General features: G+C 44.0%; 12 protein-coding genes across 12 annotated transcripts; 7 read left to right on the plus strand and 5 right to left on the minus strand.

Annotated features, from left to right (window-relative positions):
• The first annotated feature begins 180 nt into the window (after positions 1 to 180).
• On the plus strand, positions 181 to 4,068 carry V1514DRAFT_99642 (PGAP1-like protein-domain-containing protein). The gene is made up of 2 exons (XM_066930201.1): positions 181 to 1,754; positions 1,809 to 4,068. Exons 1-2 carry the CDS (start codon positions 590 to 592, stop codon positions 3,959 to 3,961), a joined length of 3,318 nt encoding a protein of 1,105 aa, XP_066782777.1. The 5' UTR covers positions 181 to 589; the 3' UTR covers positions 3,962 to 4,068.
• Positions 4,039 to 5,343, minus strand: V1514DRAFT_332792 (3-oxo-5-alpha-steroid 4-dehydrogenase-domain-containing protein). The gene has a single exon (XM_066927908.1). It carries the CDS (start codon positions 5,258 to 5,260, stop codon positions 4,175 to 4,177), a length of 1,086 nt encoding a protein of 361 aa, XP_066782778.1. The 5' UTR covers positions 5,261 to 5,343; the 3' UTR covers positions 4,039 to 4,174.
• A 439-nt stretch (positions 5,344 to 5,782) lies between these two features.
• V1514DRAFT_343373 (uncharacterized protein) lies at positions 5,783 to 6,211 on the minus strand (the record flags this gene model as incomplete). The annotated part of the gene is made up of 1 exon (XM_066929135.1): positions 5,783 to 6,211. The coding sequence occupies one exon, from the start codon at positions 6,209 to 6,211 to the stop codon at positions 5,783 to 5,785; it is 429 nt and encodes a 142-aa protein (XP_066782779.1).
• Positions 6,212 to 6,279: 68 nt separating this feature from the next.
• On the minus strand, positions 6,280 to 6,825 carry V1514DRAFT_282065 (uncharacterized protein; the record flags this gene model as incomplete). Its single annotated transcript, XM_066925091.1, has 1 exon — positions 6,280 to 6,825. The coding sequence occupies one exon, from the start codon at positions 6,823 to 6,825 to the stop codon at positions 6,280 to 6,282; it is 546 nt and encodes a 181-aa protein (XP_066782780.1).
• Positions 6,826 to 6,995: 170 nt separating this feature from the next.
• On the plus strand, positions 6,996 to 8,786 carry V1514DRAFT_368332 (actin cytoskeleton-regulatory complex protein END3-domain-containing protein). Its single transcript, XM_066929902.1, has 4 exons — positions 6,996 to 7,211; positions 7,275 to 7,351; positions 7,425 to 7,662; positions 7,717 to 8,786. Exons 1-4 carry the CDS (start codon positions 7,040 to 7,042, stop codon positions 8,445 to 8,447), a joined length of 1,218 nt encoding a protein of 405 aa, XP_066782781.1. The 5' UTR covers positions 6,996 to 7,039; the 3' UTR covers positions 8,448 to 8,786.
• V1514DRAFT_332798 (uncharacterized protein) lies at positions 8,456 to 9,787 on the minus strand. Its single transcript, XM_066927909.1, has 2 exons — positions 9,512 to 9,787; positions 8,456 to 9,460 (listed from the first exon to the last, which is right to left on the minus strand). The coding sequence occupies exons 1-2, from the start codon at positions 9,698 to 9,700 to the stop codon at positions 8,537 to 8,539; spliced, it is 1,113 nt and encodes a 370-aa protein (XP_066782782.1). The 5' UTR covers positions 9,701 to 9,787; the 3' UTR covers positions 8,456 to 8,536.
• Positions 9,788 to 9,859: 72 nt separating this feature from the next.
• Positions 9,860 to 12,888, plus strand: V1514DRAFT_368334 (uncharacterized protein). Its single transcript, XM_066929903.1, has 6 exons — positions 9,860 to 10,098; positions 10,159 to 10,245; positions 10,308 to 10,692; positions 10,745 to 12,202; positions 12,250 to 12,604; positions 12,681 to 12,888. The coding sequence occupies exons 1-6, from the start codon at positions 9,966 to 9,968 to the stop codon at positions 12,777 to 12,779; spliced, it is 2,517 nt and encodes an 838-aa protein (XP_066782783.1). The 5' UTR covers positions 9,860 to 9,965; the 3' UTR covers positions 12,780 to 12,888.
• Positions 12,757 to 13,676, minus strand: V1514DRAFT_368335 (Spc24 subunit of Ndc80-domain-containing protein). The gene is made up of 3 exons (XM_066929904.1): positions 13,446 to 13,676; positions 13,121 to 13,370; positions 12,757 to 13,046 (listed from the first exon to the last, which is right to left on the minus strand). Exons 1-3 carry the CDS (start codon positions 13,603 to 13,605, stop codon positions 12,875 to 12,877), a joined length of 582 nt encoding a protein of 193 aa, XP_066782784.1. The 5' UTR covers positions 13,606 to 13,676; the 3' UTR covers positions 12,757 to 12,874.
• A 155-nt stretch (positions 13,677 to 13,831) lies between these two features.
• V1514DRAFT_332805 (uncharacterized protein) lies at positions 13,832 to 14,932 on the plus strand. Its single transcript, XM_066927910.1, has 5 exons — positions 13,832 to 14,053; positions 14,111 to 14,129; positions 14,218 to 14,369; positions 14,438 to 14,617; positions 14,686 to 14,932. The coding sequence occupies exons 1-5, from the start codon at positions 14,032 to 14,034 to the stop codon at positions 14,772 to 14,774; spliced, it is 462 nt and encodes a 153-aa protein (XP_066782785.1). The 5' UTR covers positions 13,832 to 14,031; the 3' UTR covers positions 14,775 to 14,932.
• A 202-nt stretch (positions 14,933 to 15,134) lies between these two features.
• V1514DRAFT_332808 (6-phosphofructo-2-kinase-domain-containing protein) lies at positions 15,135 to 16,792 on the plus strand. The gene is made up of 5 exons (XM_066927911.1): positions 15,135 to 15,259; positions 15,341 to 15,384; positions 15,446 to 16,522; positions 16,582 to 16,621; positions 16,680 to 16,792. Exons 1-5 carry the CDS (start codon positions 15,210 to 15,212, stop codon positions 16,750 to 16,752), a joined length of 1,284 nt encoding a protein of 427 aa, XP_066782786.1. The 5' UTR covers positions 15,135 to 15,209; the 3' UTR covers positions 16,753 to 16,792.
• Positions 16,793 to 16,999: 207 nt separating this feature from the next.
• On the plus strand, positions 17,000 to 20,184 carry V1514DRAFT_332812 (Alpha/Beta hydrolase protein). The gene is made up of 6 exons (XM_066927912.1): positions 17,000 to 17,139; positions 17,209 to 17,456; positions 17,520 to 17,675; positions 17,746 to 18,083; positions 18,172 to 18,420; positions 18,474 to 20,184. The coding sequence occupies exons 1-6, from the start codon at positions 17,133 to 17,135 to the stop codon at positions 19,978 to 19,980; spliced, it is 2,505 nt and encodes an 834-aa protein (XP_066782787.1). The 5' UTR covers positions 17,000 to 17,132; the 3' UTR covers positions 19,981 to 20,184.
• A 97-nt stretch (positions 20,185 to 20,281) lies between these two features.
• Positions 20,282 to 21,477, plus strand: V1514DRAFT_332816 (uncharacterized protein). The gene is made up of 2 exons (XM_066927913.1): positions 20,282 to 21,256; positions 21,357 to 21,477. Exons 1-2 carry the CDS (start codon positions 20,431 to 20,433, stop codon positions 21,434 to 21,436), a joined length of 906 nt encoding a protein of 301 aa, XP_066782788.1. The 5' UTR covers positions 20,282 to 20,430; the 3' UTR covers positions 21,437 to 21,477.
• The last annotated feature ends 414 nt before the right edge of the window (positions 21,478 to 21,891 follow it).

Below are 21,891 nucleotides of genomic sequence, written 5' to 3' on the forward strand. Positions count from 1 at the left end.
TGCTGAAACGCGATAAGTTCACTTAAACATCTCGATTACGTAACGATTTCTATGCTCTGTTGGTTTCATTTTTCTTCCTTAAAATAAACATGGCATTTAACTTGTATGAAATAAAATGGTGAAGCCCTTAAATTGGAATCAAAATATGGGTTTATGAGCGATGGAGATGATGCAAGTGAGAGGCGAGTAGTAAGGTTTAACTTTACTGATGTGAAGAGCTTAAACAAATACCGGGATGGCTTTTAAAATTCAACTTGAACCCATCGCTCCACCTTTATCAATTAATTAGCCAGTGTGCTTTCGACATTTTACTCAAGCTAGCCCTGAATGATATTCGTGAAATATTAGTTTAGTATTCCTTATTTTTTTAATTTTTTTTTTCGTTCTTTTTCTTTATATATATACTTGTTTTGGGCTATTGAATTATTTTCTTGATTGGTTCCACTGGGAAATCATTGTATATATCTAAGCAACATTCAAAAAGAAAAGAAAAAAAAAAAAGTGTTTTGGGGAATACATATTGCAGTAACAATCAGCGACAACAAGCAAGCACGACCGAAATCACAGTACATTCAATTGCACTCTGACCATGCCAGCGGTGGTGGTGTCGCCGCCGTCACGACCGCCACTTGCACGGTATACATCAAGACATCGACGGCTATTATCACAACATGGCAGTTATTTAACTATTCTGATAGCGTTGCTGTCTGCGTTTACACTGGCCGGCACCCTGTATTCGTTTTTGATGCGGCAATTGGACAGCCGTGGCTGTCAGATGAGTTACATGTACCCGTCGTACGCGCGCATCAAGAGCTTTGACAACAAGCATACCAGGTTTGCAGAAAAATACGCGCTATATCTGTACCGTGAGCAAACAGTTGACCGTACGGTCGAACCCACTGGAGTGCCGGTTTTATTTATTCCTGGCAACGCCGGCAGTTACAAGCAAGCTCGCTCGATCGCTGCCGAGGCAGCCAGGCGGTATTACGATGCCGTCGTGGCCAAAGGTTCTTATGGTGATGAAGGATCAGCCAATTTGGATTTTTTCACTGCCGATTTTAATGAGGACTTTACCGCATTCCATGGCCGCACGTTACTGGACCAAGCAGAGTACCTCAACGACGCGATCGAGTTTATATTGTCGCTTTATCAACAGGGCCAGAGCAAGCATGCCGGAGGTTATCATGATGATCGACCGGCGCCTCGGTCCGTGATATTATTGGGCCACTCCATGGGTGGCATCGTGGCCCGCACGATGCTCACGCTACCTAATTATCGTCCGGACTCGGTCAACACGATCCTAACCTTGTCCGCCCCACACGTGCAAGCGCCAGCGTCGTTTGATTGGGACCTGGTTCGAATTTATGAAAAAATTAACCGGTATTGGCGTGAGTCCTATTCTGACGCGTTGATCGGCCGCAACCCGTTGGCGTCGGTGTCACTAGTATCGATTGCCGGTGGCAAGCTCGACGTGGTCGTGCCGTCAGATTACGCAAGCGTGTCGTCATTAGTGCCAAATTCGAACGGGTTTACCGTGTTTACGACCACGATGCCGAACGTGTGGACTGCCACGGATCATCAGGCAATCGTGTGGTGCGATCAGTGTCGCAAAGCAATTGCCAAGGCATTACTTGATATTGTTGACGCCAGGGCTGCCACAAAGACAAAAAAATTGAGCACGCGTATGCAAGTGTTTAGGAATATTTTTCTAACCGGTCTTGAGACACCGAGATTAAGTAAATCTTTATATTCTTGTAAGTGCCTATAGATATATTTATAGGCGTGTTACTGACATGTGTTGTTTAAAGTAAACCGCGATACTTTATTAAAAGTGCCAAATTCACCTGGTGTTTTTTTAAATGAAGGAAAGCAGTTGGCCTTGCAACCATTAGGCGCCATCGGAAAGTCACGAGCGTATTTATTACCGATTCCAAAATCTGCTTTAAGCCGGGATGATTTTTTTAGCATCTTGACCGATCAGGTTCTAGAAATCGATGGCAAGGATCAAACCATTACAGTTTTACTTTGCGAGAAGCCTCAACCTGATTTGGACTCGGGCTCGTTCGCAACCGTTATTGACGTTGGCAAGGTCACCGAATTTTCATCTTCATCTTCGTCCTTTTCCACGTCAATTAGCTTACCATGCACCAACGCGGCATTAGATAAAGTCATTTTGCCGGCGTCTAATTCATCGAGCAAGAACGCGCACGACGGCGGCACGTTTGAATACCTTCGCTTTAAAGTGTCAGAGATCAATACCCGGTATGACTACGTTGCCATCGTGGATTCGTTCACAACGTCGTCATCATCCTCACCTGGGTTTGTGCTTGCGGAAATGATTCGCAACAACATGTTTCGGTATGAATTGGACGCCAGGCCTCTGATTGCTGGTGGTGGTCATGTTCAGATCCCTGCAACCAGGCCTGGGTTTGTGGAAATTAGTGCAAGGTCTGCGTCGAATAGTTTAATTTCATACAAGTTGCGACTGCATACGCAACCGCAACGGAAAGAAGAAGAAGAACAACAACAACAAGAAGAGAAAAAAGAGTTTACGAATCAGGGATGCGACAAGCAAATGTTTACCCCGTTGGTTCGCCAGTTTACAAGGGATCCGAACGAGTCCAAGTTTTTCCCCAACGCGCAAGCGCGCACGATTGATATTAATCTTCACGGCACGGCACCGTTTGTACCTAGGACGGTAGTTATTAATGAGAACGATGAGGACACTAATGACTTGAAATTGCAAATCTGGATGGATTCAACATGTGGACGACGACCAATTGATGTTTACCTTACCGTGGATTGGCTCGGCAGTTTGGGCAACTTTGTCGTGCGGTATCGAACCGCATTGGCAGCGTTGCCGCTAGCCATCGTGTCTGCGGTGTTATTGATGCAGTTTAATATTTATGATGCGGAGGGCGTGTTTGTAAGTTTTGGTACCGGATTAGAGTTATTTATCGGCCGGGCATTGCCAATCGTGATGGCAGGATCGTGGTTGTTAACGATCGTACTGGCATACGGCGTGCCAGCCAGAAATTTACCTTTTGCCGACACGGGCGCCAATGATGATAATCATGGAATGCTGATGATTACGAATGAAATTTTTTTGGGCTTGACTGAACCGAGGTTGGCATTTCTGGGCCCGATTTTTTTTGTGATTGCGGCCGGCTTGTGCGTCGCGGTGTACTACGTGACCACGGCCGCGCTGCTGCTAATAGCCAAGGCGATCGAGCTTGCGTCCAAGGTCGTGTTGAACCGGGACAAGCCGCGAGCAATGTTGTCGCCGTCATCTTCATTGCTGCCGTCAGCGGCGGCGGTAGGAGTGGTGAGTGGAAGCCGACGGATGGTGACAATTTTGGTACTGCTGGTGTCCGTGCTCATGTTTGTGCCGTACCAGTTTGCCTACGTGGTTGCGTTTTTGGTGCAGGTAAACACGTGCCTGAAGTCTTTAGTGGCTGGTTCGTCGCAGATAAACCTTCAGGCCGGGGGCAGTAGTAGTAGTAGTAATAACGGCCAGTTTAACACGAATTTTGTTAATTTTGCGTTTTCAATCTTGATGTTGATGACGTGGGTGTTACCGATCAACGTGCCGCTGTTAATCGTGTGGGTGCACAATCTGTCGGTCCGATGGACCACGCCGTTTTCGTCGCATCATAACGTTTTGTCGATCGTGCCGTTGATTTTGCTTGTCGAACGCATGATTGGTGGCAACATGGTTCCACAGCAATCACCACGAGGTGGCACATATCGGCGACAAGGCATGGTAACAAATTTGATTCTAGGGTACATTATTATATACGCGTGCTTGCATGGGATTTTAAATGCGTATTGGTTGCATCATTTGGTGAACGGGTTTGCGTTTTGGTTGTTGGTGTTGTATCTTGACATTGGCAGCGATCGAGACAGGCACGGTCCGGTTGTTAAATTAAAGTTGAACAAGTATTTGGATAAGCGGCCATGAATTGTTGTACATATATATGTGTTGTTTTGTTTTGCATTTTGTATTAATAGGTTTTGTAGGTTTAGTAATGGGGGTGGGGGAGGTAGAAGCTAGAATAATTGTTTACATTATAAGTTGCTTATACAAGGCAACATTTTTTAAACTCCAAGTAAATGACACCAAAAAAAAAAAAAAAAAAAAAAAATTACAATAAATTCGTTCGTGATGGGTACATCATTTGATGTAGGGAATGAGAATTTTTCTAAACTTTGGATAATGACGACCAAACTCTTTCTTGTATCGGGAATGTTGGCGTTTTGCCCTGCGCCAAAGTTGTACGGTGGAAGCAACCAAGAAAATTACTGACCCACGAGACCTTGTGATGAATGCAATCACGGTCCAGGCTAAAAGTTCAAAAAAGTAGTTTGGGCATGAGACCAAGTCAAATCCGTAACCTTTTGGGATGCGACGAGCTAATGCTAAGGAAGAAGAAGCCATGACCATGCGATTGTGATGCCGACGCAGGCGACGGGATGATGTCATGAATGCAGCAGTGGCAGCGGAAGAAGCAGACGAAAGGCTAGGCTTGGGATAACGCATGCGCAAGTTTGCCAAGATCAAATGGGTTTCAAAATTTGACAATTGGGCAAAAATCCAAATCGCAGATAAGAAATATAATGACGTTTCTTCCGCGTCCGGATGAGAATTATTGGCAATCGATGATAAAGGATGATGATGAGGTGCGTAGACGTAGTATGCCATAACAATACCAGACAAAACCCAATAATGCATGAGTGACAGCAAAAATGACGCCCTACTGGCCAAGGGACGGTCAAAAACATGCACGCATGCGGTTTCGAACATGCGCTTAACAAAGTGCACGTTGATGAGCACGAACGCGAGCACCTGAGATGGCGCGTGATGAAACCGGGCGCCATAAACGGCAAACTGCAAATAATAGCATGCCCAATGTGCCAGCAGCGGGCCAGCGTATGCGGTCAACATCATGGTTCGGCGATTAACTTGCGGGCCAATGTCGCGAACGTACACGCGCGTGCCATCATGCACGTCGTATTCATGCAGCGGAGTTCGCGGGTCCAATTCTAGTGGCGGCATCCTGCCCGAATCAGACGAAAAAGATGACGGAGACGCCGACAATGACAGGAACAATCTGATCCTGGACTTGGCCAGCCCAGTGGCGGCGTGAATAGCGGCGATCAAATCATCCACGGACGCCAGGTCACGGTCGAGTTCAACCACGCGCGGAAGATTCACAATCTTCCGCTTCGGGCTGACTGGTTTCAGGAACAGCAGGACCATGGCAACGGCGGCAACTGAAAGCAGCTGGTGTAGGATTTGCCTCGAGCAGAAAAAAGATTTGATTTAATGAGGTCAGGTCAGGTCGGGTCAGGTGACTGCGCGAGTGACACGGCGTGGACAAGAGAACTGACCAAAGTTGTCGCATAAAATCACATGGATATATATTACAAGGGTGCGCTTTACGTTTATTTAGTTTTGAAAATGCGGCGAAGAAACGGCACAAGCGGTTTTCCATGCAAACGTACTGTAGGCTTTGTCTGCGATGCTGAGGAAATCAAACCCATCCCGCTTTTGTGCATTATCAAGACATCACTGGAGATAATACACATCGGTAAATATCACTGTGGCTTGTCACTGCATTTGCTCGAGGTACATGATTGGTATATTTCAAACGTGGTCTTGGTTTCACATGTAATTTGATTACGGTTTAAAACAAAAACAAAAAACATTACATTATATGCTAGTACAATCATGAGTCGTAAAAAGTCGTAACCAAAGGTGCTGGCACCTGATAGTGGCCCGCTAATAGCGGACTTCGGAGTAAGGCGTGGCTGTGGGCGCGTAGAACGATGCCGTGGACGCATAGTATTCGCCATAGAAAATCTGAGTCACGTTGACCCTGCGCGGAATGTCGTTCACCTGGCGAAACGCGGAGTAATCAGAGTAGCCGCGCACGAGACTCAGGGCGAGCGTGAGCACGATAAAGCAAAACAGGGCGCCCAGCAACAGCGACCACAGCGGCCGTCGACGACGGGACGTGGTCACGACGACGGCAACCTTTTCCACCAGCGAGTACGACGAGTAGGATGAGTACGACTCTGCCGGTTGCAGCGGCAGCGGCTGAGCCTCAACGCCAGCGTACGAGTCCTTGGACACCAGCGGCGACGTGTCGTTGATTGCGTTGTACTGCGACGTCGACATTGTTGTTGCTTGATGGGAGTTGATCGTCATGATGATGATCAGAACGCTGAGCGCGGGCGGCCCGGGTTTTGTATTGTTATTGCCCTGGCCCTGGCCCGCTAGGCGTTACCCGGCGGCCGCCGAACAAGCCGCACCCGGTCCGCACCGCCACCGGAAGTGACCATGACGGCGTGCCAGTTATGCAGCAGCCGGGCGGCAGCCTGGTTCCACGCCAGCTGCGCCACACCCCCGTGGCGCACAACCGCGATCGCGATTGGCTGCCGTGCCTGGCGCACCGCCTGCAGCGTGCCGGCCGTGGCTGCGCACGTGCACGCCAGCACGCCCAGGGTCGGGTTCAGGGTAGGGTCAGGGTCAGGGTGTAGCACGCCGCACAGCTCGCGCACGTGCGCCGGGCCGGGGTTTTTGGCCCACGCCTTGCACGACACGACGACCCGGACGCGGTCGTGATCGTGATCGAACGTGCCGCGCAGGTCCATGCCCCGGTCAGACCGGCCACCGCATCGGTCGAGCACGAATCCGAGCCGGCCGAGCGCGTCCTGAACGGTGTATTCGAATATCGTGCCCCGGTAGTAGGTGGACGCGGGGTCGAGCTTGCGGGCAATTGCGTAGGCTTGGAACGTTTGCAGCGAGTTGTGTCGAATCATCATCATGATATGATGTATGCAAATTATATTGTTACAGCAAAGATTTTTTGATCCCACGCGTAAAGCAAAGAGTTACCCGGTCATTTTGTAAGTTACCCGGAGTAATTTTGTACAAGTATTACCCGGCTCAATCACTAACCCTTTGGTTGCTGGCATTGATAGATTATAGATTCATACCATATTGCGTTATATGCCATAGCCAAACATCGTTACCATGGCTTCGTTGAGTCAAAACAAGCTGGAGCAATGGGAAATCTCAAAGTATTGGGAAATCTTCTCCGGTTTGGATCCGGTTAATGGCCTGTTATCTGGCAACAAGGCCGCCACGGTACTGAAGAACTCCAAGTTGTCCGACAGCCAGCTTGAACGGGTCTGGGATCTGGCAGGTAAGTCTTGCTTACCTGTACTGCATATATATATATATATATACTAAACTAATTATTTGGCAGACATTGATAATGATGGGAATCTTGATTTCGAAGAATTCTGCGTTGCCATGCGTCTGATTTTCGATATCATTAATGGCGTACGTTTTTGGTTCACATGCTTTATTATTATTATTATTATTATTATTATTAACCAGCTAACTGAAACAACAGCGACAGTCTTCTGTGCCTTCTTCAATTCCTGAATGGCTCATTCCGTCTTCCAAATCACATCTCATCACGGCAAACACTGCCATATCTACGCCACTCGACCTCGACAACGACGACGACGATTTTGACGACTCCACGTCGCGGCTGTCCAACGATTTTGATTGGTACATTTCACCGTCGGACAAGTCAAATTACGAGGCAATTTACAACGCAAACGCCGACCGTCGCGGCAACGTTTCTTGTATGGCAACCAAAAGTTTTTTGGTTTAAATTTTAGACTAACGCAACCTTTTAGTCGCCGCCCTGGCTGAACTCTACTCCACGCTCAACATTCCAGAAACTGATGTTAGATCGGCGTGGAATCTTATTAACCCTCGTGCCGAGCATTCGATCGGCAAAGACCAAACACTTGCGTTTTTGCACATTTTAAACAACAGAACAAAGAACGTCAGGGTACCTAAAAAAGTACCGGCTTCGCTAAGGGCAACGTTTGATAAGTCGTCCACTATTGACTATGACATTTCTAAACCTGCCGCAACATACGATAGCTCGACTCCGAGTGGCCGTAAGTCAGCGTTTGCTGATTCATACCTTGACCGGCTCGGCATTTCGTCATTCGGCAAGCCCAAGTACTCAACTTCCGGAACAGATTTTTCTGCCACAAAGGATACGGATTGGGAGGAAGTTCGGCTACGTCGACAACTTACTGAATTGGAATCACAATTAGAAAATGCTCAAGCCGCTGCGGACCGCCGGAAGCAACAGGTCAAGGAACAGGCAAGTGATTCAAAGATTGCGTTAGTCAGATCCCAGCTCGAACAGTTGTACGATTACAAGCGCAGGCAACTGCGACGGCTACGAGCCGGCGAAGCACCGGATGGTTCTTCATCCGACATTGACATTGTTGGCATGAAGAAAGAAATTGAACTTCTCAAACAACAGGTTGACGTGTTTGAAGACTACTGCAACCGCAAGCAAAACGAGCTCAATCAACTATATTCAGAAATTGAGCGAGAAAAGAGCTAGACTATATATATTTATACAATATTTTTTTTTTTACTATTACAAACCTGTTTTTTTTTTTTTTTTTTTTTTTTTTTGAGATATTTTTTATCTCAGTCCAGTGGTTCAAAATCAATCTCCACTCCTTGCGCCGGTGCCCTATTACTATTGTTGTTTTCAACTGATGTCTTGTTGTTTTCATTCAATGGATGCCTGCAAATAGGACATGAATCCGATATTGATAACCAGTGCTTAATGCACGGCGGATGAAACAAATGGGCACACGGAAGCACCGTAACGGTTTCCTTTTCCGCGTAGTCATCCTTGCAAATTGCGCATTCACCACCCACTTCAGATTCTGATAATATCCTCGACGGCAAGCTGGCAATCGCGGTCTCGTCAGCCGGAGCCGGACGGTTCATGCCCTGAGTTCGTTCCATAAGATCTGTAATTATTTGGTCCAGCTCTTGTTGTGAATGCACGTAATCTCCAGCGTTACCAGATAACCTGGTGAACGCCATGCTTAATATGTCTGAATACATTTGCCTGACTTCCTCTGCCGTTGGAGGGTGCCGCTGTTGCTGTCGTTGCCGTCGTCTGGCATTCCGTGCTTCTTCATCTGCCGGTTCTACATCATCCTCTCCACCACTTGATCTGCTTTCATCATCGGCCACACCGCCACTGCCGCCGAAGGCTTGTTGCAGAAACCGTGTCAGTCGTTCAAACGGACGTCCCGCCGGTTGCCGGGCTTGCTCGTTTGCAACTTCTTCACCATCCTGTCGTTGCTGATGATGTTCATGATCATGACCAAAATGAGTTTCCGCACTTAATTCAAGAGTCATGCCGTTCCTGCTTGCAGTCACGGTCTCGCCGGCCATTAGCCGGGTGACCACATCAAACAGATTAATCATTTGATGCCGGTTTGGATCAGTCCAGTTTTCGGGTCCGATTTCCATGTCTGGTTCTATTTCTGAATCATAATACCCATCATATGTGTATCCATCTTGGTCTTCTGCCTGTTCGTCATCGTGTTCAACCTAAATAAGTTAGGTCACACGCCAAATAAAATAAAATAAATTAAGGCTTACTATTTCACAAAATTCTGATTGACACTGAGGACATAGGGTTGGAAACTCATTATTTGGTACGGCTTCAAAATGAGCGTAGCATGCATGGCACATGTAGTTGACTTGTTGCTGGTGGTCAGAATTTGAATCTTCATTTTGTTGCAGTGCTGGTTGTACTTCAGCAAGCCGACCAGCTCTTGTGCCTGACATGTGGGCAGTTGGAATGGAATAGCAAAATAACAATAAACCTAGATATCTTATAATTTTTTGTTTCACCGTAAAGTATGGATCTATTTGGTTGACATTGAGCATGATAATCAGGAAATTTCCCAATTCAATAATCATCTCGGTACAAGCCCCTTTTGACTGTGCACATTCTTTGTGGGGGAATTGATAAATGGATTAATCCAACTTTGTTTTGAATTGGTAGGCGAAAATCCGTCCGCATCGACAGTGCCTGTCTACGACCCAACATATGAATTCGCACATTCAAGCAATTGATGCATCATCAGTTCATAAGCTAACGTCGGGGCAAGTTGTTGTTGATTTGCCTACCGCGGTTAAGGAATTAGTCGAAAACAGCTTGGACGCGCACGCGTCCAGCATCGGTATGGGCCTTAAAATGTGTAATACAAAATATTTAACTAACCGGGTTTTTGAATTTCAAGAGGTGCGGTTTAAGCAATATGGATTAGAATCGTTTGAAGTTATTGATAACGGTGACGGCATTGACGAAGAGAATTTTGAAGGCATAGGTAAGGGCTTTTAAACCTGGTTAGAATTGTTTAGCTAAAAATGGTCTGCAAATAAATTTTAGCTTTGAAGCATCACACGTCAAAGCTACGATCATTTAGTGACGTTGAATCGGTTATTACGTTTGGATTTCGAGGCGAGGCACTCAATTCGTTATGCGCCGTGTCTGCAAGTTTACAAGTCACCACATGCGCATCTTCAACTTCAGGCGCTGCTACAAAATTGGAATTTGACTCCGCCGGCAAGATCATATCGCAAACATCATTGGCGGGCAAAAAAGGAACATCAGTATTAGTGTCAAAATTATTTGAAGGCAAATTACCTGTTCGAAGAATTGACTTGGCTAAAAATTGCAAGCGAGAATTTGCCAAATGCGTGACCTTGTTGCAAGCGTACGGGATTATCAAAACTGGGGTTAAGATTGTAGTTTCAAACACTCTTGCAAGCAAGTATGGAAAATGTTTTTTTTTTTTTTTTTTTTCTAACCCGCTAACAATTTAGCAAGAAATCGATTTTGTTCACCACGAATGGTAACGCATCGATTGGCGACAATATTATCAATCTTTACGGCAGGAAATCATTTTTGGATTTGACTCCGCTATCTATTTTGTTGTCAATCGAACGGAAATCAATTCGTGATCTCACGTTGACATCGTCATCACAGCATGAGATCAAGATATCCGGATTTGTTTCACAACCCACGTTTGGACTCGGCAGAACGTCACCAGACCGACAATTCGTGTACGTTAATGGCCGGCCGTGCACGATGACGTGCATCACTAAAGCGATTAACGAAGTATACAAGTTGTTTAACATCGTGCAATACCCCGTACTGGTGGCAAACTTACAAGTCGACCTGCGAGCGGTTGACATCAACGTATCCCCGGACAAGCGCATGATTTTGCTACACGATGAAGCATTGATTGTGGATTGCTTAAAGCAAAAATTGGAAGAATTTTTCAACTCGTGTGGGCATTCGTTGCCGGTTCAAACCGTACCATCTAGCATGGCGCTAGTTACACCAGCGTCGACAATCACGCAGTCTCGACCATCACAAACCATGTTTTCCTACATCACCACCTCACTTTCATCATCTTCATCATCATCATCATCACCACCACCAAGACCGCTAATAGCATCATCACAGACAGCATCAATTGCTAGACCTGCTAAACGAGAATACCGAGTAACCACGTTTGAGTCGCCGCCGCCGCCGTCGTCGTCGTCATCTCTTTCCAAAAAGCCACGAATAGAAATTTATTCTTCAAGTCCAAGTAGTAGTTTAAAATTGAGCAGTTTTGCCAGTGATAAGCTGTCGTTTGCGAAGAATGCCTCACATGACGATGACGAAGATGATGCTGATGCGGATGTTGATGATGCCAGTGAAGCATCGAATAATCAGGATGATACTGAGCAAGAACTCGACTTTGAATCCGGACAACACACAGGCTCTTCATCTGATGATGATGATATTGATGAAACAGTTGCAGATGACGATTCAAACAATACGACTACTCATTCCGAGGCGAAAACTTATGAAACTCGATCAAAATTAAACCAGCATGTTCGGGAACAGAAATACTCGACGACCGCTTTGATCTCAACATGCCCTGTATCAGTTGACTTGATTAAGCAATTAAGATTAAAAAAATATGGCGATGACTATGATCAAGCAGGCAACAACGAGTTGCATCGTGCAGCATTAAATTCGGACCTGTCACAAGGCGAAGAACAATTAAACGCGTTAAACATTTCACGATCAGATTTTAATGAAATGAAAATTATTGGGCAATTTAATTTGGGATTTATTATCGCTCTGAGGCGAGATAAAAGTAGTACGCCAATGACGATGCCGGATCGAGAAGATTTGTTTATTATTGATCAACATGCCAGTGATGAAAAATATAATTTTGAACGGTTGCAGAAAAATACTCAAATTACTCGCCAACCACTTGTGATGTGAGTAATCTGATGACATTTGCTTATTGTTACTAACAAATTTAAAGACCACAAGCGCTGGATTTGACACCGTTGGAAGAGCTTTTAGTGATTAGCAACAAGGAAGTTTTCGAATTTAATGGGTTTGGTTTAACCATTGATGATGATGCTGCAGCTGGCAGAAAATGTATGCTGACCACGTTACCCATGTCCAAATCCGTCACGTTTGATAAGCGAGATTTTATGGAACTTTTGCACATGGTGCATGACTCGCCTGGCTCGACCACGACCATGCGACCGTCGAAAGTGCGACAGCTTTTGGCCATGAGAGCGTGCCGCAGTAGTGTCATGATTGGTACCGCGTTATCTATGGAGAAAATGAAAAGCATTGTTGAATCATTGAGTACGCTTGACAAGCCTTGGGTAAGTTTTCTTTTTTTTTTTTTTTTTTTTTTTTTGGTTTAAAGGCATTTTAATGAATTTACTAATTTTGGAATAGAATTGTCCTCATGGCCGTCCAACCATGCGACATCTTGGCGAACTTGGGCAGTGGAGTAGCTGGCAAGCTGATGCGTACGTGAATATGAAAACAGATTAAGAATTATATATTATACAAGTTATCGAACCAAATTCACCCAACGTAACCCATGCCAAAATTAAAATAAAAAACTAGAATTAGTGTGCATGAGTGCTTCACATCATGTCCCATAGATAATTTGCAATAAAAAAATTTGAATACGATTTATCGAGTGAGAGGACGTGAATGTCGTTGTTTTGTTGTGATCGCACGATTGCCTTTGCATATCCGCCCATGCCGTTATCTTCAAGACTGATTCCAAGAGATCTGTACACTTTCAATAAAAGTCTAAAGCCGGCAAAATTTGATTAGTTCATAAACCAAAAACTGTCAATTAAAAATTTATAAACAAGCACACGTACATTGTTGAATCCTGCTGCGCGCTCGTGTCCGCCATCACGTCTTCAGTCTTGACCCGTTCCAGTTCATCAGTTAATCGTGCCAACATTGATTCGGCAGAATGATAGGCAGATTCAAGGTCATTGATTGTCTTTGCCAATGAAAATTTTTCCCTGTCTAATTGTAAAATTCGTTCTGTATGAGACTTGCCGGATGGTGATGCCGGCGCGGCACTGGCTGCTTGCTTGGCTAGTTCTAATCGACGAGAAAGCGCTGCCGGTTCGTAATAAGAACGTTAGCACCCACCGCCAAATATATATATATATATCTTAAAAAAACTATGCATACATCTCAAAATGTCATGAAGCTGATCTCGTTCAATATCTCGCGCAGATTTAAGAATCCGAATGTGATCATTAATTCGTGACAAGGCTTGCACGTCTGGAGCAATTTGAAAGTTTGACAATGTTGACGATAACAAAACTGGCACGTTTTGAATTAATGCCATGATTAAATTATAATATCTTTTTTTTTTTTGCTCTGTTTTATTGGATATGGAATGTTTTAACTTAAGCCTGAGGTTTTGTTTATTTTGCCCGTTGCGGTTTGTTTACCAAATTTCAATGCCTAGCAACTAATGCCGGGTAAATTATATGCAATGTGGCGCATTCTTGCCGCGCCACATTTGTACGTCACCGCCATGGCTGAGCAATGACGATGACCAAAACGTGCCCGAAGAAACGTTCCCCTCTAATCGTTGGAAAATCGTTGCATTCTTTGAAAACAGGACCTTTTTTTTTTTTTTAATTTGTCTATTTATTTTAGTCATTATAAGAAAAAAAGAAATTGTGTTGAACAGAAGTTGCATATTTGCTAAGAAGTGTGACATTAAAAATACGAGAATAAAACTCGGGAGGCACATTAATTTTTGATCATGCCAGAACAACAACTTCCATGTGAGTGAAACATATAAATTGTTTGTGTATTGTTTGGAGCTAATAAAGAAATTTAAGATGCGGCAGATGCGGAAATGTGAGACTTTAAAAAAAACAAAAAGAAAATAATCGAGCTCAAGTAGGTTATTTTTACAAGTGACCAATTTGCTAATCAAAAAGATTAGATCACTGCGTCCTGAAGATTTAGAAATTCTTAAAAATCAGTATCAAAAGGAAGAACCGTTTGTTTCGATTCAGACCAAGTTTAATTATGCTTGGGGACTGATAAAATCCCCGGTTCGCCAAGATCAAGCGTTGGGAGTGCGTCTTCTGACGGGTGAGAATGAAAAATGAAACACGCTCAAAAAATTAGTGGATTGCTAATAAAATGATGTTGGACTATAGAGATTTTCAGGGATTCACCAGACAGGCGAAGAGAATGCTTGTATTATCTTGCATTAGGTCATTATAAGTTAAGCAATTATGTTGAGGCAAGAAGGTATAATGATCTGCTGCTAGAACGAGAGCCACATAACTTGCAATCGCGCAGTTTGGATAAACTGATTAGCGATAAAGTCTCCAGAGGTAAGTTGCCATAAAAGGCTACCAAAAAATATAAAATAAAATATATGCTAATTTGATTTTGATTGTAGAGGGATTGGTTGGACTGGCCATAATTGGAGGAGCAGTAGCTGCAGGTAGTATTTTATTAGGAACACTATTAAGATCCCGACGTCGCTGAAAAAACAAATTTATATTTATTTATGTATGATAGGAAATATTTGTTTTACGATTTGTTATTAGTTGTTTGTATCCTGGAAACGCAGCATGACTAAAATATGATGTCACGTTCTCACTTTGGTTATCGTTATTAACCTTGCCTCATCACATCAAAATAAGTACAAATCAAATTGAAAAACAAATTCGTAAATACTAAATGCACAATTGAGGTCAGATTGAATTGACTAATGAGATGATGGTCATGAACCTGCCTTGCGTATTGTCGTTACTTGATGCGCTGTTGTTCTTTCTTCCCCGCTCAAAACGCACCCGCGATATAAAAAGTCTATTAATTATAACTGTACGGGCAGCCAAAGTCACACCACGGACGGGCCAACTAATTTTTATATCTATCCACTCCGGCCAAATTTTCATTGTCCATAAGTAACAGAATAAAATGACTGGCAATTACGCTCTTCAAATTGACAACCGGATTTGTGTGATCATGTATGTTGTTTTCTCTTTCCATATATATATATATATATTTTTTCTTTCACGTTGGAGGATTGTCTTACATCAGATTTCTAGGGTGGGCCTGCCAGCGCGTGGGAAATCGTTGATTGCGCAAAAAAGTATGATTTCCAAACTACAAAAATTTATATTTATATGATTGAACTAACATGCACTCGAAAGTCGTGCGGTACCTGTCTTGGTTGTCGATCTCGGCGCGATGCTTTAACGTGGGGAACTACCGGCGATTAGAGACCGCTCACCCGACGGCCGAATTTTTTGACGTGAACAATGCCGAGGGTGAACGATTACGACGTCAAGCTGCAGAGGCTGCCATTAGCGACATGTTTCGATGGTTTGATCAAGACAACGGCACGGTAGGCATTTTGGATGCCACAAATACGACAAAGAGCAGGCGCAGCTGGATCTTGGATATCTGCCGCAAGCGCAATCTGGAACCCATGTTTGTGGAGTCTTGGTGTGACGATGAAGATTTAATAATGCAGAATATTATCGACGTGAAGACCACCAGTCCGGACTACGTCGGACAAGATCCAGAGACGGCAGCGCTAGATTTTCGAAACCGGATCCGCCATTATGAAAAGGTATACGAAACAGTTACGGAACGTGATATCACGTACGTCAAGCTAGTCAACGTGGGCTCTCAAGTTATCATCAACCGGATTCAGTCCTATCTTGAATCCCGAATCGTGTACTATCTCATGAACCTTCACATCAAGCCGCGGTGTATCTGGCTTAGCAGGCATGGCGAGTCCATATACAACCTCGAGGGCAAGATTGGCGGTGATGCCGATTTGTCGTCTCGAGGTCGCGAATACGCCCGGCAATTGCCCCGATTAACCAAAATGTCCGTTGGCGACCGGCCGTTGACCGTGTGGACATCGACATTAAAACGTACGCAACAAACAGCAAAATTTTTGCCTTATCGGCAATTAACTTGGAAGGCATTGGACGAATTGGATGCCGGCCAGTGCGACGGGTTGACATACGAAGACATTGAAGAACGATACCCAGAAGATTTTGCCGCCCGGGATGAAAACAAGTATGAGTACAGGTATCCAGGTGGCGAATCATACAGGGACGTTGTGATCCGGTTGGAGCCTATAATTATGGAATTGGAGCGCCAGGAAAACATATTGATCGTCACGCACCAGGCCGTGTTGCGTTGCATCTATGCTTATTTCATGAACGTGCCGCAAGATCAGAGTCCGTGGATGGAAGTCCCGCTTCACACGTTGAGTACGTATTTCTTGATACCGAGTTTCTTGTATTAATTGGCTAACTTTTTTTTTTCCAAGTCAAATTGGAGCCTAAGGCCTATAGCACTGAAGTTACAAAGTATGATTCAATTCATTTAAATCAACTTATATTGATTATTAACGTATTTTATGTCTAGAATCAAGGCCGACATTCCAGCAGTATCTACATATCGAGAAAAGGGATCTTCGGCCAAAAAGCCAAAGAGTTAGTAAATAAATACATACAATAAACTTTTAATTCATGAAAAAGTAAACGTTAGATAATCACTTACTTGATTTTCCGCTTCGGGAAAGCAAAATTCTGACGGAAACAATTTTTCTTTTTTTGCTTTTCGGGCCGAGCTCATCTGACCTTGCGTAGGTCTGCCCCTGCATAACCGTTGCAACGTTTGCTTGAATAGCGCGGTTTCTCCGCATGTGATTTTGCCATCATGGGCCAAATCATGTGAAGAAGAAGAAAAAGAAGAAAAAGAAGCAATGGAGAAGGAAGCAGCCAAACTTTGAAAGCGGCTGTGGCTGATTGTATTTTATTTACATTTTGTTTTATTTGTAAAAATAAACCAACGTTTGAATAATATTTTTGTTTCCTCATGATTGGTATGTTCATGGGCGGTCAAAGCCAGAGCGCTCTGTATTTTCTATTAGATTACTTACCTTGCAAGCAAGATCATCTTCTGGGCAGGCCATCACAAAGCTTGAAAAAAATTCATGTATGGGCTATTGCCTTGTTTTGGACCATATATATCGTTCGAGGTCCAAGGCATGGACCGCCGTTGGCAAGACGACTGAGCAGATTCTTGACCACAAAAGCAACCGCCTGGCAGATTCAAGTTTTAACCCTGACAGGATTGTACGTGCTTAAGAATATTGATAAACTGGTCAACTTGGCATCTCCAGAGCCATTAGCAGACATTGTGAGTAATAATGCATTTCTTTCTTTTTTTTTTTTGTGAACTAAATTTTTATTATGCGTACAGTACAGTAGAAATTTTTTTAGAGCAGCCTGGATCCTGACCGCGTTAGATGCAGGGTTTTGGACTGCTATGCCGGTCAGGCCAAAAGCAGTTCGTGATATTGCAAGCATACTGTTCAGCATATACTATTTAATATTTGCCGATCAAGCTGATGAAAAGGTACGAACTTTATCTGTATTTTATTTATTGGGATTGGCTTCTAAATAACTAAATGCATCATGTCAACCAGGTCCGCAAAGTTAGAGCCACAATCACGGCCGAACATCTTCGAGTGTCGTGGGAGAAAAGCACGACTCCATATTTAAAATTAGCCAAGTTTCTCACATGCACGCGAATCCAAACCGTGCGCGCGTTCGAGATTCCTCGTCCTCAGGATAGCAAGTACCGTGGCAGGATCAGGGCAGTGCTATATTATGATGGGCCAAGAAATGAGTTTAAGCAACATGATAAGGTATTATTGGCTTTCCCAGGTGGTGGGTTTGTCACAATGAACCCGCGGCATCATGATGACGCATTCTGTGCCTGGGCAAAAAAATTAAAAGTGCCTGTTGTTGCTATCGATTATGAGTAAGAAAAAAAAAATATTTCCAAATTTAACTCAGCATATAACTGACAGTATCTTTTCTCTTTTTTTTTTTTTTTTTTCTTTTTTTAGCAAAGCACCGGAATATCCATACCCGTATAGTTTAGATGAATGTTATGACGCGTATGTTGAAATCGCAAGGACCAAAGGAAAGTGCGTGGGACTGAACGGTACGTCAGAGTTGAAGGTCGTCATCACGGGAGATTCAGCCGGTGGTAATTTCGCAACCGGCGTCATGTTGAAACTTTTATGTGGGAATGCCAAAGTACCACATCCAGCGGCGTTAATCTTGATATACCCTGCTCTTGATTTAAATTTCACGTAAGTATAAAGAGTTCTATGTTTTTTTTAGTACTAAAAATTCTGGGACGCAGCTCATGGATGACGAATGAGCAAGTGAGGCTGTTGCGACAAGAGAGTACTAAGGATTTTCATTCTCCTCGGTTACTGCAAAGGAAAGAGTCAACATATATTGATATGTCTGGCAAATATCGGGCATTGGAAGATCAAGACTTAAAAAACAACCTGAAAAAGTTTTGCTTGCCTGATTCGGTCGATACTGATAAACCGACAGAAACCACGAACGTGTTAGAGGCGGCTGGTTCACAAAAGAAAGAAACTATATCAACATCATTAGCCATGACGTCTCGGGTATCTTACTTCAGTGATAAAATTATCACGCCCGAAATGCTCAGGGCAATGGTAATTCTTTACATTGGCCCTCATAGCCGGCCCGACTTCACTACCGACTACTTGTTATCACCCGTGAACGCGCCTGCCGAGTTGCTTGCCAAGTTTTCAAAAGTTTACATGATTTGCGGTGAAGTTGACCCTTTGGTTGACGACACGATCATCTTCGCCGGTCGGGTTCGAGAAGCAAAGCGAAGTGCCATGCTCAGGCGTGAAGCGTTGGCCATGTCTCGTCCAGGTGCATCCATGAACGAACGCAGGTTCGTAGAAGTCGTCCTGATCCGTGGCTTGTCCCATGGATTTATGCAGATTCCGTTTCTTGTGCCGGAAGCTCGCAGAGCAATATTAAGATGTGCTGCTTGGGCACAGGAATCGTTCGGCATGTTTGATCACACGGCGGAGCAACAGGCAAACAAGCAAGCCGCAGTGCCGAGAGCGACGACGGCTACGGCCACGAGCCCGACTGCGGCAACAAGTTCATCACCATCGTCATTCTCTCACGTTCCACCACCTTTGTTGCACACGCATAGTAACAAAGGTCACGTTCATCACGTGCATATTGATAACAAAAAGCCAGGCCTTTTCAGGCGGTCAATAACCAACGCGCTCACGTATCTCGGGTTAGGCTGGATCGTGACACCGGCCGACAATTGGACCAAGGATTCGATCTTTGGAATTGACGAAGACGATGATGATTATTATGAATTTTATGATGAAGACGAAGAAGATGAGGACGAAGTTGGCGATGATGAATTATTCCCAGAAAATCTCGACAAGGCAGAGCTGGGATTGATTGAGTTTGGAGCACCGGCTGCGCCAGTAACGGCAGCGGCGATGGTGAATGGCAGCGGCGGCGAATCTAGTTCGAGTTACATGTCGTTACGAAGCTCGTTATTAACGCCTGCATCATCCAGATCGACACCTGCATCAAGCGAAGGAGGACGAGTGGTCGACAGCGTGGTTGAGCGAGTGATGAAAGAATTGGCAGCGGATCAAATGACCCAGCCGGCAGCATCGTCGTCTTCACCATCCATTAACGGCGAGATTAAGAAAAAAGTTAAACGGCTAAGGGTCAGCGTGCGGCAGAAATCATGGGACAGGTCGCATGTGGTGCAGGAGAACGAGTTAATGGATCGGCGGCGGGATGCCGTGGTCAGGGCGATGGCGTCGGAGGAGGCGAGACGCGAGTGAAGAGAATGACCCAAGAAAATGCATCGGCCAGGGTTTCTATTGTTCAGACGATTTATAAATGTATGGAATAAGAAGTTGTTGGATTGTTCCTTTCAATTCAGGAGGTGAAGGAGAAAGTTTGTATAAGCCCACAAGGTGTTTTGTATCTTATCAGGTCAACAATATTTATTTGCCAATGCATTTAATAAATGGATTTAAATGAAATTAAATCACCTATAATAAAATAAAAATACGGATGCGTAGATTTATTTGCACATAAATTTCAAATATACTGGCTAACATAAATGTACAAACAATTACACAGATACGTGAGTAAATTTCACAGACGCTTGTGCATTAGATTGCGACGAGAACCATGAACAGCACAGCTTGATAACGGAATCACACAATTTAATTGCTGTGGGTCAAAAAAAATAAAATTAGTCTGATTAATATTGAAGACGACGATAAATGTCAATAGAACGAGCAGTGGCGGAGTTGTCAATAACTGAGAAGGCACAAGCAGATGACACCGAGACGCTGTCAAGCCAGCAAGCGCAGCAAGCGCAGCACGATTCCAAGCCAGCCGATCAAGCCACGCAAGATGAAGAAGAATTATTAATCGATCCGCAAGATTTAAGAACTGATTTGGATCGATTATTATTTTCATATTTTGAATTATTAGATCAATACGAATCAACACGGAAGCGGGTCTCGACATTGTTTGCGGACGGGTTTTTGTTACTCGCGCAGGCGAATTACGGCCGCACGTTTAACCGGTTCGGCAAGGATTATTATCATGGCAACATGACCGCTTCCAAAGTTTTGCAATCACGATTAGATGGTTCGTTTACGCCTCTGCACTTGGGCGAAAGCAATGTCGAGCTGCAGTATGCGGATGTTCAATTAGTTGACGTGCCATTACCGGCCGACATTAAGAATGAGGGGCCCAATAAAGATAAAGAAAAAGAACAAGTTATTGGTAAAAATGTAAAAGACGAGGCTTCCACGACTGCGAGAGATGCATCCGGGGTAAGGCGAAGAAAGAACGAGAACGAGAACGAAGAGCAGCAGCAACAACAACAACAACAACAACAACAACAACAACAACTCGAGCAGAAACAAAAAGCGGACAGCAATCAAGAAGATGCTAGTAAAGAAAAAAAGCAAGATAGTGACGGTCAACAGGCAACTGTTCGTAAAAAATCAAGAATACCATTGAACCGAGACCCGATTCGATGGTTTGGAGTGTTGGTACCATTGACCTTGCGCAAGTCACAAAACTGTTTTGTCGAAGGCACGTATTTTTTTTATTTATTTATTCTAGGCTTATTAAATTTGTTAATGGATCAACCTGTTGAGTTTTTGATCCTAACTAACGCCCTGGCTGCCTCTAGCTACCGAACAATTGGCATTACTGGTAACATTAATCAACAAGCTGCAAGCATTGGAAAAACACATTGAAACCGTCAGATAAACTGTTAGATTGTAAATAAATAAATATATATAAATATATTGTACGCTTTTATGGAGTGCCTTTTCAGGGGCAGTTTTGGCTTTTGCACTCTGCCGATAAGGCGCACGTGCAACGATGGATCGACTTGACTACAAAAACACATTAAACGACTGACCGATTCATCTTCAAATATAACAAAACATGACAATATTTTATATTGTGGTTATTAGTCGAAATAAAAACGTTGTATACATTAACCGTAAAAATTAGCACATGATGATTGGCAGACGATTTCTTTTTGGCTTTTAACCGATTTTTTTTCATGTTCCCCGCATTTAACAAAAACAAACCCACAAAGCCGAAGATCATGTGTTTTGTTTTTTTTCCTTAAATACGCTATCAATTTGTGAACACAATAAGTCCAAAAAAAAAAGATCCAATATTCTGCATTTCATCAGACAACTAATATTAAAATA

The sequence above is a fragment of the Lipomyces japonicus genome, assembly GCF_038497905.1.
Source record: "Lipomyces japonicus strain CBS 7319 unplaced genomic scaffold V1514scaffold_25, whole genome shotgun sequence".
NCBI classification, from domain to species: domain Eukaryota; kingdom Fungi; phylum Ascomycota; class Lipomycetes; order Lipomycetales; family Lipomycetaceae; genus Lipomyces; species Lipomyces japonicus.

Bases quoted from the DNA above. Each gene is read 5' to 3' on its own strand.
- V1514DRAFT_368335 (XM_066929904.1), bottom strand. From the start codon at position 13,605: ATGGCATTAATTCAAAACGTGCCAGTTTTGTTATCGTCAACATTGTCA. The intron at 13,371-13,445 runs GTATGCATAGTT...ACGAACCGGCAG, and splicing joins GCTTCATGACATTTTGAGAT to CGCTTTCTCGTCGATTAGAA. The intron at 13,047-13,120 runs GTACGTGTGCTT...TGCCGGCTTTAG, and splicing joins GCGCAGCAGGATTCAACAAT to ACTTTTATTGAAAGTGTACA.
- V1514DRAFT_368332 (XM_066929902.1), top strand. From the start codon at position 7,040: ATGGCTTCGTTGAGTCAAAACAAGCTGGAGCAATGGGAAATCTCAAAG. The intron at 7,352-7,424 runs GTACGTTTTTGG...CTGAAACAACAG, and splicing joins TTTTCGATATCATTAATGGC to CGACAGTCTTCTGTGCCTTC. The intron at 7,663-7,716 runs GTATGGCAACCA...GCAACCTTTTAG, and splicing joins CCGTCGCGGCAACGTTTCTT to TCGCCGCCCTGGCTGAACTC.
- V1514DRAFT_332792 (XM_066927908.1), bottom strand. From the start codon at position 5,260: ATGGTCCTGCTGTTCCTGAAACCAGTCAGCCCGAAGCGGAAGATTGTG.
- V1514DRAFT_332798 (XM_066927909.1), bottom strand. From the start codon at position 9,700: ATGTCAGGCACAAGAGCTGGTCGGCTTGCTGAAGTACAACCAGCACTG. The intron at 9,461-9,511 runs GTAAGCCTTAAT...TAACTTATTTAG, and splicing joins AATCAGAATTTTGTGAAATA to GTTGAACACGATGACGAACA.
- V1514DRAFT_332812 (XM_066927912.1), top strand. The intron at 17,676-17,745 runs GTACGAACTTTA...CATGTCAACCAG, and splicing joins CCGATCAAGCTGATGAAAAG to GTCCGCAAAGTTAGAGCCAC. The intron at 18,084-18,171 runs GTAAGAAAAAAA...TTCTTTTTTTAG, and splicing joins GTTGTTGCTATCGATTATGA to CAAAGCACCGGAATATCCAT.
- V1514DRAFT_332816 (XM_066927913.1), top strand. From the start codon at position 20,431: ATGTCAATAGAACGAGCAGTGGCGGAGTTGTCAATAACTGAGAAGGCA. The intron at 21,257-21,356 runs GCACGTATTTTT...GGCTGCCTCTAG, and splicing joins ACAAAACTGTTTTGTCGAAG to CTACCGAACAATTGGCATTA.
- V1514DRAFT_99642 (XM_066930201.1), top strand. From the start codon at position 590: ATGCCAGCGGTGGTGGTGTCGCCGCCGTCACGACCGCCACTTGCACGG. The intron at 1,755-1,808 runs GTAAGTGCCTAT...TGTTGTTTAAAG, and splicing joins AAGTAAATCTTTATATTCTT to TAAACCGCGATACTTTATTA.
- V1514DRAFT_368334 (XM_066929903.1), top strand. From the start codon at position 9,966: ATGAATTCGCACATTCAAGCAATTGATGCATCATCAGTTCATAAGCTA. The intron at 10,693-10,744 runs GTATGGAAAATG...CTAACAATTTAG, and splicing joins TCAAACACTCTTGCAAGCAA to CAAGAAATCGATTTTGTTCA. The intron at 12,605-12,680 runs GTAAGTTTTCTT...ATTTTGGAATAG, and splicing joins GTACGCTTGACAAGCCTTGG to AATTGTCCTCATGGCCGTCC.
- V1514DRAFT_332805 (XM_066927910.1), top strand. From the start codon at position 14,032: ATGCCAGAACAACAACTTCCAT. The intron at 14,370-14,437 runs GTGAGAATGAAA...GTTGGACTATAG, and splicing joins GGGAGTGCGTCTTCTGACGG to AGATTTTCAGGGATTCACCA. The intron at 14,618-14,685 runs GTAAGTTGCCAT...TTTTGATTGTAG, and splicing joins TAGCGATAAAGTCTCCAGAG to AGGGATTGGTTGGACTGGCC.
- V1514DRAFT_332808 (XM_066927911.1), top strand. From the start codon at position 15,210: ATGACTGGCAATTACGCTCTTCAAATTGACAACCGGATTTGTGTGATC. The intron at 15,260-15,340 runs GTATGTTGTTTT...TCAGATTTCTAG, and splicing joins AACCGGATTTGTGTGATCAT to GGTGGGCCTGCCAGCGCGTG. The intron at 15,385-15,445 runs GTATGATTTCCA...TGCACTCGAAAG, and splicing joins ATCGTTGATTGCGCAAAAAA to TCGTGCGGTACCTGTCTTGG.